General features: G+C 39.1%; 1 protein-coding gene across 1 annotated transcript in view; it reads left to right on the forward strand.

Moving 5' to 3' along the window:
• angpt1 (angiopoietin 1) overlaps positions 1-12,981 on the forward strand; it is a 57,920-nt gene that overhangs the window by 16,823 nt on the left and 28,116 nt on the right. The window contains exons 2-4 of the mRNA XM_085346077.1: positions 4,703-4,858; positions 5,521-5,642; positions 6,861-7,093. Of these exons, the coding sequence (XP_085202203.1) occupies positions 4,703-4,858; positions 5,521-5,642; positions 6,861-7,093 (511 nt within the window). The remainder of the gene's footprint in view (positions 1-4,702; positions 4,859-5,520; positions 5,643-6,860; positions 7,094-12,981) is intronic.

Genomic DNA, 12,981 nt, shown 5'->3' on the forward strand with positions numbered 1-12,981 from the left:
CTCAGTTAGTGACTCGCTACACCAACGCAAGTATGAACCACACAAGAAACACGTAGAAACTTCCAGCTCTCTGCAAGCAAAAAACTTTGATTCAAAAAGTTAATAAGATTTACCATATACCCCAAGCATTTGTTCAGTAAACATGACAACTCATCTTATGCAATGGATGGGTTTGTGTGGTTGCAGCTAGCTGATATGTCTGTCAGGAAGTAGATGAGTGAGCACTCTGGAAGTTGTTAACTTTCATTATATTGTTAGAGCGCTTATCTACAAGGTGAACTAAATAGGATCAAACTACAGTGTTGTTGAGTTTCCAGTTGTAGTTTTTTGTTGTAGTTGTAGATTCTTCATGCAAGTTTACAACAGTCCACGGAAACGATAACTTTGTTAAAATAAAGTTTGCTGCAGCAGAAAATTATGTCACAGAACACTGCATATAAGCCTGGATATTATTCAGTAATTTACAGGTGTGGTGTAGCAAACAGCTCTTTTAAAACTGCCTGATGAAACTGTCTACTTTGACATGCCGGGCCTATGTTTGTTTCTTATTTATTTTATGTCAGTCTTTCTCACATGACATCCTGTTAGAGGACAAAAAATGTGGCAGCAATTGAGTAAATCTCTGGATGCTGGCCACTGGAGCAAAGGTCACAGAGATCTGCTATGAGTTCAGTCTGAGTTGTTACTCATCTAATCTTGACAGACTTTAAGACAGCGGTCCTAAAACCATTTAAAGGTGGCTTTTAAAACAAACAATCGAGCGACCGAGTTAGACAGTTTTTAAGATACGGCAGAAGTTTCTCCTATTTTATACAGCTGCAGAAAGTGGCCTGCAGTAAGTCAGGGTAGCACCTTCTAAAGCCCTACTAGAGTGAATTATAGACCCGGATTTTAAAGAGTGGTGTCAAATTCACCTTCCGCTGTCAGTGAACGATAAGAATGCATAAGTGGAGCCTATTTGCTGGCTTTGGGTCTAAGCCAGCAAATAGGCCTGTGATACATTGGGAAGGGCTGATGCGGGGGGTAGATCATGGTAAGTAATAACTCCCATCCTCTCTGTTAAAGTGGCCTGCAATGCATCCAGGCATGAGTGAAAGGGATGTATCCCAGAAGCCAGGCTGCCCCAGTAACACCATTACCATCACCTCCCTGCATGCACAAAGAGCTGGAGATAAGTAGAGATGTGACAAAGCTCCACTGGAAAGTATTTTAAAAAGTCCAGGCCTGCAGTTTCTTACTTTCACAGTGTCTCTTTGCACTGCTACTGCAATTGTTTAGAAGAAGATCAGAAGTTATTTTAAATAGTAATCATAACAGAGAGTATCATTTAAAGGGATTATCCTGTGCCTGGCTCTCAAGCATTGGTATTTCAGTAGATCTGCCATAATTATTTGCAGGATCCGTATGTTGGATGTCTGACATGATGCCATTCCAACCTTTTTGCGTGTTATGCTTGGTATGAAAATGTGCTTGCTCAGAACGTTTCTATCAGCAACAGTTGCTTTTAAAGTCTCTATCCTGTCATTTACATTCTAAAGGGCTCAAAACAGCCTGTTTGGTGATTAACATCCAGTTGTGCCTCATAAACTGTTTACTCTGACCAGTCTGTGCATGCAAAGGGTACAGAGTGCACTTAAGGCACTGAAGGATGAATGTCATGGAGCGGAGCATAATTAGTAAAGTCACAGGCAGGCCACATGAAGTCAGCTTGTGCCAAACACACCACCATAAAACCTTAATACTTCTGTAAAGTAGCACTTAGGGAAACATAAACTTGTGTTTATGAGACTCTCACTTAGCAAACAATGATTATCTGAAAAGAGATGATAGATTTAGCCATTTCTAGAAGAAATTAAGAAGGCTCTAATAGTATTAAACTATTAGAAATTAGAAGTTACTTAAGGTCATAGTTATGAAAGTGGACTAATTAGTTTTGGTGAGAGACAAATATGTTCTACTAACCTTTTTGACCTGAGATGACCTGTACCTTAATGTGGCTAACAAGTTTGTCTATAGTCTGCCTATGTTACTGTTATAAGGGGTACATAGCTCTAAGTAATATTTTTCACTTGAAAGTATATAAAACTTTAAAAGCCCCTGCTAATATAATCACTTTAATGTTAATATGGTTTCTTTAGATCGCTCTGTATATCAGATCTTAGGCCCCACTCATAAAGGCACAGAGACCAGTTGATGACCATCTTGCAACCACTGGTTGTGAGGGTAAAATGAGTATCAGCTAAATGGTTGGTGGCAGTTCCTTTGAAACCAGTTGCTAAGCCTCATTCACACAGGCTGAGAGACCAATCAGTGACCCCTCTGCCAATCACCAGCTACTAGGTAGAAGTGCAGGAAGATGCTGAGTGGTTGATGGAGGAAGTTGATAAAAAGGTATAGGATGCTGCGCCAAAAAAACGTCCTGGCTTGCTGGGTTGCTGGCTGGTTTCCATGTTCGCCAGTAGTTTGCTTGGAAGACGCCAACTTGTCTGCAAATACTCACAAAGTACTCGTCAAGCAGTAGTGAGAGAAGTGCAAACAAACTGAAAAAAGTGACCGTTACCTTCAAAGTAAAAGTTGGACCTTTTGGAATGTGTTGGTTACAGTGGTAAGGCACAGCTTTGACTTTGAAGGCAAACGGTCACCAGTTTTACTTACACTTTTTCAAATTTCACTGTCATTTGGAGAGTAAATGCTAAGCACCTTCTTCGTGATTGATTTAATCCAGTGAAGGCCAGCAACTTCGAGCAACTACTTACCAACTCATCAGGGAATACATATTTTTCCCTAGTAAACGGTAGTTGCATGGAATCACTTTCTAGGCCTCTGTGACTACTCATTACTACTGAATGAACATTTAAAACAGCAATAAGCACTGAGTGAAGGCTTAAACCAAATTATTTGTGCTGAATATTCATTTTTTTTAATTCCCTGTTTTTTTTTTTCTATCTTAGCAGAATAAAACCTTTGCATTTTCGTTATACACCCATTTTTCACTATCCCAATCTTGCTGCTGAGTGACACAAATTCAGCTCGGCAGTGGAAAGAACTATTTGCTTTTACTGCCGACAATAGTTTCTGCTGGTAGTCAGTAAAAGAAAAAACACTGCATTTAACTGGAGTCGAGGTTAGAAACCATCTAAATAACCCAACACCCACATAGACCTATTTTACAGCTTCCAAAGTGCTGATTTTACATGAATGGGCGTGTTTGTATAATCTCTTTTCTCCTTGGTACTTTCCACTTATGACCCTCGCAAGGTCCAGCCATGATTCAGCCACACTGAGACAAACCGTGAAGTGATAGCTGTTCTTAGGTTTCTGTCATTTGTCTCTTCAATACCGTTTTTTTTTCCTGAGATGACTTAAGCTGTGCCAAACCTCTCACTGCCCTGAGACTCGGGGCCTATGATTGTATGAAATCATCACACGAACCATAGAGTTCCAGATTTACCGATCACCTTTTCTCAGTCATAGTCTGTGGTTCATTATCAGCCAGAATAATCCATCATTATTAGAACTTTGCAAATTCCAGACTCCTTGTTTTCTTTCTATGTCTTGACGCCAGACCATTGGAGGTTATATGAAAAGTGACACTTATATCAGTCTTGTGTAGTTCACAGCTAGATGAAGCCATATTATGTCTGAAATCCAGCCTGCAAAAATGTTTAATTTTACTTCTATATTGTCGCCAACAGAGGATATTGCATTGTACGCTTAATTCAACTTGGCAGAGCCACACCAATAGCTGAGAACTGGCAATGTCTGCTGAAGAGCAACAGGGATCCGCCTCGGTTCTCTTTTATTATCCATCAGTCTTGGATTGATTAAAATATTGCAGTTCATTTATTTGCTATGAAAGCAAAAAAGTCTTTTTTTTTTATCTGCATACAAATCATTTACTGGAAATAGTTGCAGGATAAATGTTTTCTATTGAATTATACAAACAGATAAAAAAGATATTTCTGTCACTTCTGAAAATGTTATGCCCACCAATATAAACTGTATGTGAAGTATATGCATTGTAGCATGTAGCATAATTTCTCCTTGTTTCTATCTGACAGATTTTTAGCCAAGTGCGTAGATTTTAGCCAGTTGTGCGTGGCCGCAGTTGGACACAAGTTTCTTGGTGGATTTCTGGCTACCTGCTATTATTCCTATACCCTGTATCCATACCTTTATATTCTTCACTGTTTAAAAAACCAAAAGAAAAACATGAAATGTCCTAATTATAACAGAATTCAGAGTTTATTCTTAATCCAGGTGATCTATGTAATTAATCTATAGGAGAACCTAAACCTTTACCGCCGTATTGTCATTTGTTTGGCTATGGAGCACAGACTAGTTTGGAGATAAGGAGGAAAAACTTCTATCCAGACAAGCTTCGGCTAATATCTATTCATCTGTTCAGGCATCAGCTAACCACCAGCATGTTTGTGCACCTGTATGAACTAAGGTCATTCTTCAATCGAGTTCCTTTCAAGTAATATGAAATAAAAAGTATGTGTGTATTTTTCTAGATAAACTTAAGAAACCTGGATGGTGAAGATGTTGGGATTTTTTTTCATTTATATGAGTGTATCCTCACATACACAGTGGATGGTATATTCTGGATGTCCGTCAGTAATCACCAGTGTCAGTATGCCACTGTCTTCTTTTTTGGGTGTAAATCTGTTGCTTCTTTCTCCTTGTTTTTTTTCTGTAGATTGAGAACTACATCAAAGAGAGTATGAAAACAGAGATGGCTCAGCTGCAGCAGAGTGCTGTCCACAACCACACTGCAGCCATGTTGGAAATGGGAACCAACCTCCTCTCTCAGACTGCTGAACAAACACGCAAGCTCACTGATGTTGAGACTCAGGTAACACTTAAAAAATGCTTTCGAATGTTTTCAAATGCCTACATATTTGAGTGAATTGTTATAATAACACTGTGTAGGTATATCCTGTGCTTCACTAACTATTTTACACATTTTTTCTTAAAAAGAAAAGGCAAACTGGCCAAAGACAATAACGATGGTGTATGAATGCCTATCGATTACTTTCAGTACTTTGAGTACTGAAAGTTGAGTAAAGTTGACCTTTGAGTAAAAGGTGATGAAAAGTAAGTGCACGGGTCATTTTTAGCTCATTTATTCAACGTACTGAATCACCTAATGGGTTTTCACCCAAGCTGTGCTCATTTTTATTGTTTTATGGGCAATAATCTGTAAATTGCAATAGATTGTGTACGTCATTGGTTACAAAAGCACTAAAACGATAACTGCTCACAATTTTTTTTTTAAGTATAAACATAGTAGAGATAAATATGTTCTACATATTCCCATGTTCTAGGTGTAGGCTTGACAAAATGAAAACAAAGCTGGGGATTTATGTGTGGCTTGAATGTACAGTGCTTTGTTTTTTTTCTCAAGTGCTTTTGGTTTATCTTACATTTTGTTACATTGTTGCTGATTTATGATTACTGGGACTAACAAAGTATAATATTGATTTTTTTGTATTCCGTATTTTTTTGCCGTGGCAGGTTCTGAATCAAACATCAAGGCTTGAGATCCAGCTGCTGGAAAATTCTCTTTCAACCAACAAGTTGGAGAAGCAATTAATGGTCCAGACCAATGAGATCAGCAAGCTGCATGACAAGAACAGGTAAACACACAATACACAATACAGACTGGCAACCGAAGATAAACCGGAGGTAATAAAGATGATGTATCGATGGGCGAAAGGCCAGCAAATTTACTAAACATTTTTCACTCGCTGCTGCTGTTTGCTGCATGATTGCATAAACAAAATCAAAAGCTTACTACCAGCGCTCTCTGACATTGTTAGCAGATTTTCCAAAATAATATTTAGTTATGTAAACAGCAGCAATGATAAGAAGCTCATACTCTCTTCGTGCTCAGTAGATCCAACTAAACCCCACGAAGCCTCGCTTTCCGTTTTGGACCACTTTGTATTTGTTGCAAAATCAAGCAATTAAAATATTGCTGTGGGATATGTTTTCATAACTCTAAACCATGTTCTTTACAGTGATTAGTCCTGCGGGATTGTGTTACATGATGTAGTTTTTCAGTCCATAGGTCTCACTGCGATATCTGCAGAGACTGAGACAATCACTTAAAAAAAAAAAAAGATCGCCATTTGAAAGCATAGTTTCTGGTGAATCAGACTTCAGTTATGCTTGAAGCTTATGGACATAGATTTCCGAGAGCAATTTTCCTAAGCTTAAGCAATTATGACATTATTCAATCTCATATGTATTTCCTTTACCGATCTTATAACTGCAGGGAGGATATGATTATGAATTTGATGTCAACTTCTATCATCTTTGAGGTATTAGATTGTAAAGCTCAGATTCCGTAATAGCGTATTCACTTACCTCAAATGGGCCTGCAAAGTGAACAATGAAGCACATGTTTATACTGTGTGAGGAAAACATGGCAACTAACCCTACAGACATCATTGTTTGTATTTTAGTCAGGGAAAGTTCCTGAATTGGAGTTCTCTAATCACCTCATGGGAGATAGTGAGGGGAGTATTGCCACATGTTGATTATAATTACTTTGGGTGTCTGTCATAGGCGGCGCAGTGGGAACCAAAAGTCAAATATGAAGAAATTTAAATAAATATGTTTTAATCACCTGATCCCTGCTCATAATTGCAAATAAATGAAACTGATATGTATTGCATAACTAGTAAATCAGAGGCAGGATTAAAGCATAAACTGCCAAACAACTGTGGATCAGTTTAAATCCTGTGAAAACAAATGCAATTCCAGAGACGTTGGATGACCTGGAAGGAAATAATAATTAACAACTTCACCATGTTCCATAATAAACTCTTTCGTTTTGCTTTTCCCCTCAGCTTCCTAGAGGAGAAGATGTTAGAGATGGAGATGAGACACCGTGAGGAGTTAGAGACACTGAAGCAGGAAAAGGGAAGTCTCCAAAACCTCGTGGGAAGGCAGAGCGGCGTTATCAGAGAGCTGGAAGCCCAGCTGAGCCGGACCACAGGAAACAGCACGGCACTGCAGAGACAGCAGCAGGAGATGATGGACACTGTCCACAACCTGCTCAACCTCTGCTCTAAAGATGGAGGTAAGCAAATTGGAGTCATAAATGTGTAAAAGTTTGGAATGTTTCAAAGCATAAATATTGTTTTACACTGTAGCCATCTTGGAAAAGCATATCCTTTGATGTCTAGTGAAGTCAAGCGGGTTTATTGTCATTTCAAGCATGTGCAATGGTACCGTACACAATGAAGCGAGACAGCGTTCCTCCATAACCATGGTGCTATATATATAAGATACAACAGACAACACAGGAGAGGTCTGTGGTGCCAAAGAAGTAGATGAAGACAAGTCAAGAATTCTGAGAGCAAAAACCTTTGAGAAATACTTTTTATTCATCCCTAAGCAAATTATGTGGTTACAGTTGCTCCAACTTCTTAAACCTAATAGCAATAAAACAGAATTCATTTTAACAGGCACCAAATCAAAACTGACTAAAGTCCCAACAAGAAGTGTTTCATTATCCATTGATAATTCTGTTGTCACACCCTCCCCTCAGGTCAAGAGTCTTGGTGTCATCCTCGATAGCACTTTTTCCTTCACAGCACATATAAATAATATCACTCGGTCTTCCTATTCTCCTTAATATTAACCGCCTTCGACTTCACTCACTCCAAACAGAACTACCATACTTGTCAATGCTGTTGTCACATCTCGTTTAGATTACTGTAATTCTCTTCTTTATGGTCTACCTCATAAATCTCTCCATAAATTGCAGTTAGTTCAAAGTACAGCTGCTCATATTGTATCCAGAATTAGATCCACTGAACATATAACGTTCTTAAACAGCTCCATTGGCTTCCAGTTCACCTCCATGTCAATTTCAAGATCCTGCTTCTTACTTTTAAAGCACTTCATAACCTCGCTCCTCCATATCTGATCTTCTCCATACATACTCACTTCGCTCTTCTTCAGCTCTGACTACCATGACACTCAGAGCCTTTAGTAGTCTCACCACTTTTAAATCACATCTCAAAACCCATCTATTCAGAATTGCATACACCTGATCTGTCTTAGTCCATTTTTACAGTGCTCCGCTTTTATACTTGATTTTATATCTTCATGCTTGTTTTTTTTATTTACCTTATGTTTAAATTTTATTTTGCTTTGTTTTATTATATTTTATTGTTGCTTCTGTTCTGTGGTATTGTAAGGTGACCTTGAGGGTCTTAAAGGTGCCTATAAATAAAATGTATTATTATTATTATTATTATTATTATTATAAGACAATAAGGACAGTAACAAACTGAATTAAATCAAATAATACAATATATTATAAAGTTACAAAATGTAAGAAATAGCTCTAACATATATACAAACAGCTCAACTATAAATATGCAGAATATTACAGAGATTAAATATATATGATTGACATTTTACCCTAAACTGTAAACTTTGTTATTTGTTTTCACAGTAGAGAATGTGCAAAAGGGTGTAAGTATTGCACTGTGTACAGTGACTAGGATGGAGGAGTTGTACAGGGAGATCCTGTGACTGGCAACCCACTGCTGTGTGTAAATACAGCCTCAAATAGACACTTGCTTAACTTTAAATTCTTACTCTTGTTTCACCCTAAAGCAAAAATCAAGACTGTCCAGAATTCACCGGCTTGGACTATAATGGGGAAGAAAAATTTATATTTATGTTTCTTTAAGACTTGTCAATCATCCATTGGTCGGACATGCACTGCTCTAAATGTTTTCTACCCCCATCACCGATGACCCCAACGCAAGAAGATGCTTACTGACCTTTGCCAAACCACAATGTGAAAAGCAAAGTTTGTGGATTGGCTATGTTAAGTTTGACCCGTGAGGCAGCAAGCTGTTTTGGATTACTTAGTTCCTCTGGTCAGATCTTTCTGTTACAATAGCTTTGATTTGACAATCCATGCGATATTATGATGAAACCAGTTCTACAAACCTTACCCCATGCAGAGTAACACAGGGATGCACTAGCTATAATGCCGAGCACCATTGAAAGCAGCATGAAGAAAGAAACATGCTTCTTATTGTAACCCGATGTGCTCCCATTAGAGCAATTTAGTGGCTCTCGTAAACCAGCGTGGTGCACTTTTCACAACAATCGCTTTTCACGCTTTAATTTTATAAAGTCCGTGTACACGGCTTCAGCGAGATGTTAGACACGACTCTGTCCATGAAGTAATTGGCTTATTTCATTCCTCTGGGTCCCTCACTGTTAATACGAGACTAGGGATTTCCCTTTTGGCCTAATGTTTGACCCGACAGCAATGCAACCTTTCTTGTTCGGTCAAACGCAGTGAACTCATTTACCCCCTTCTCAGGCATTTAAACATTAAAACCTACTTGATCCTAACATTTGCCCAAAATCCCTTTGGTCACAGGAGATTTGACATGCAAGTCCGTGTCAGGGGGGATGGTTGTAACCTCATTTCCATTTGTGGATTTCCTGCAGAGACGCCTCGAGACCCCACAGTGCTTCTCGACGTTTCCCATCAGACAGGAAACAACAAGGGCTTGAAAGGATGAAGGAGTCATGAGCGGATAGCTGCTGCACATGATTAACACATGCTTTGTATTTATCATGCTGCTGACTTTTGTCATTTTAATGTTCCATGCAGAAAAAGGTCACGGACTGCCTCTATGCTTAGTCTGGATTTGTATATATTACATTTAATTACCGGAGGTCTTTTGGGACCCTTTTGGGCTGCCTGGGCCATATGGATCATCTGCACATTCCTTATATTAAGATGCGTGTCTTGATGTGAGACTTGTAGATCTCTGTTTTGCTGTTGTTGTTGTAATTTAACAACATTGATTAAATTCTCTGGTAATCATTATTTTATAGCATATAACTCAGTGCCATGTGTGGCATTTTTAGAGTTGGTTAGGTGAGCAGGGTATCCCAGCCCATCCCCCAGCCCATGATTGGTGGCTACCCTAATAAGAGGGGATAGAAATGGAACATGGCCACTGCTGCTCTGTGGTTGGTCCTTTCCTCTTCCAAGGGGGTGTTGAAGGTTGGGGCGGGCATGCAGGTCAGAGGTCTGCCCTTTCCTCACCCCAGCCCAGATAAGTCAAACTGTAATAGCTCCTGGGGGAAGCCCTGTCTGAAGAAGGTGAAGGAGTTGGTAGAGCTCACTGGTCATCTGATGCACCGCGCCTGCTTTTCAGCAGCATTTAAAGCACAGAAGAAGCAGAGCTTGTTTTTCTATGTTCAGGGGGGGGGCTTTAGTTTGTTTGAGAAACAAATGAGTGTTTTCATTCGAGGGAAGATTTAGCATTTTATGCCATCGGGGGGCGTCTGCTTGCGTTAATAACTTCTTGTTTGGAAATGGAGCCTGAGCACTTCCTTTAAAACGTGGCCTCAAATCATCTTTGAGTGCGGGGAAACTGACAGATGCTTACAAAAAGCCCTAAATTTAAAAAAAGACTCTTTCCCACCAGCTGTCCATCGCTTGCTTTTCCTAAAATTGAAGTTTCCAGTGTGTGTTTCAGCTGTTGCTATGCAAAGTGAGGCCAGGGAGATATTTTCAGAATGACCAGATGCTGCAGTGGATTTCTTATATAGGTTGCAATCATTACTCGAACCTCATTAGAGAGCACTGAGCCACACATTGTTATGAACAATACCTGACCTCAGCTTTGGAACACTGTGCTAAAAAAAAATCTGGCTGCTAAATGTGATTTTGTTTTACAGTGTTCTATTATCCAACTAAATGAATGACATTCATCATTTTTACAGCTGCTTAGTCAGAATATAATTATTTTAAGGTTCCATGCAATGCCTAAAAAACATGGCCTTTTCTCTGTGTAATGTCCTAAAAAAAAGAGCATGGTAAACCACTTCGTTAGACGCTCCAGACCAAATTTGCTGCACGCGATTGTTTTCATGCTTCACTGGCTGGTTGTAAAGTGTGTGCAGTTATTTCCATCCACCTGAATAACCTATCCAAAAGTAGGGATAACTCTGCTGCATTTTCTAAGGGTGCAACCGAAATATTTAATTTCTTTGTAGCGATCAAACACGCTGTTGTTGTACGTATAAGGGTAAAACTGCATATTTTATTCTGATATTTATTAAGCTAAAGTTTGCAATTTTATACATTTAAGCTACAAATTACAATTAGCGAGCATTCTAAATTGTTCTACATAATAAAACTAAAAAGATTACATAGACGGCACATGTCCCCACTAGAGGCCTTGCATAAAGAATTGTGTCACGAAAAGAAAAGTATTTGGTACGGTAAATATTTCAAAACAAAGCCGCTTTCCAGTCCATGAACTTTGTTTGGCACCAGAGACTTGGGTTTGTGTCGTTTTCCTCCAATGATTTAGGTTGCGGTAACACTTGGTTCAGGTTAGAGAAGGGAGAATGGTTTTAGTTTAGAAGTCAGACTTTTTTTCTCTCGTTAACTAGAACACAATAACCTCTAACCCTTTTACAAGCATCAACTAAATGGCGTTTGAAGCCCAAACATAAAAAACATCAAAGTAAAAGAATGATTTAGCTATTGGTGGCGAAAATTTGGCAAATCATGTAAATGTTGATAGGAATGTTGAGTATAAAGAGTTGAGTATCGCTAAAACATGGTTTGCATGTAGTATACCTTCTATGGAAGGAATATCCAAAAGCAAATCACGTGTACGTGTTATGTGTACTTTTTCAAGAGATATAGTTGATATAAAAGTGAGAGAACCCAAAACATTTTCACGATACCAGTGACCCTCCTTATATATTACCCTCAATTCCCTGTTTGACATTCTGTAGACCGTTTTACCCCGTTACATTGTCAGTTCTTTTTTTTATATTTAATGATTTATTTTAAATGATTTTTCTACACTGTCCTGGGCACACATGCTCTAGTATTTTTATACAGTACCTTGCTTCCAATTTCTCTTTGAAGTCTGTTAAGATTTCTGTTACTTGCATTCGTTCATTAGAGACCCAGCTTGGGTCTAGTTGACCTTGAATATAAATAGCATCGTGTTCATCAACTTGACAAGTATCTGGCAAAGGGAAGGGATAGGATTTTAATACTTTGCTATGCGATTTCTGAGATCCAAAAATAGGACAAAAGTAAATCATGTTGTAATAAATCACAAGGGCAATTATTAATCATCACTGCATTACGGTAAATGCGTTGTGGGAAGGAATTGGCATCGTTTTTTGTGTGTTTCATGCTTGATCTGCAAGTACGCAAAATAAAGAAATTCACTTGCAATCACTTTAACTCTCAATGGCACTGAGGACTGATTATAGTCGCATGGGAGCAGGGATTTCTGTGGTAGTCCATTTAGCTCCTTTATTCAACCTTCCTAGTTCAAGTATTTGGGCTCATTTGGCAAGGATCCTGATTTATGCAAACACCCAAGCCCTGCTGGTCTTTTCACATGAACCCCCTGGTGAATACGAGTCCCAGCTGAACCACAAAATATTTTTTGGTAAATAAATATTGGGACATAAAAAATATTTGTAAAGCTGGGCAGCAAGCTGTTCAAGGGAGCCGCTATGAAGCTGGAGGGTCCGGTCCCCTCAGCAGACAGTCTTCTTCCACCAGGGTAGATGTCAAAGGCAATTGTGAAATAATTGTCCACGCTGTTACAGATTGAATACCAGAAAGCTCCCCTCTGACAGTGATCTTTCAGGCCTCTAAAATGTGTCCCGCTGTCTGCCAGCTTGGGGTCAATTACCACCCGACAGGGCCGTTCTTTGTTGTATTAGAGTCTGCAGAGCAAGGGTCCACTCCGTCAACCTGTCACAGCGGGGGATTCTTGTTGCCGACACTCAATACCTTGTCAAAATGTTCCAATACTACGCCCAACTAAGCAGCCTGCTTCTGCTGAGAAGTTCTGCATCCAGGAGAGGGGGTGGGGCGGATCAAAGGATCACTGACACATTTCACTTTTGCCTGACATTTTCTTTGACTCAACCGTT

Source organism: Diplotaxodon limnothrissa, linkage group LG22 (genome assembly GCF_057381915.1).
Source record: "Diplotaxodon limnothrissa isolate DT_005_m linkage group LG22, D_limnothrissa_male_GT1.1, whole genome shotgun sequence".
NCBI classification, from domain to species: domain Eukaryota; kingdom Metazoa; phylum Chordata; class Actinopteri; order Cichliformes; family Cichlidae; genus Diplotaxodon; species Diplotaxodon limnothrissa.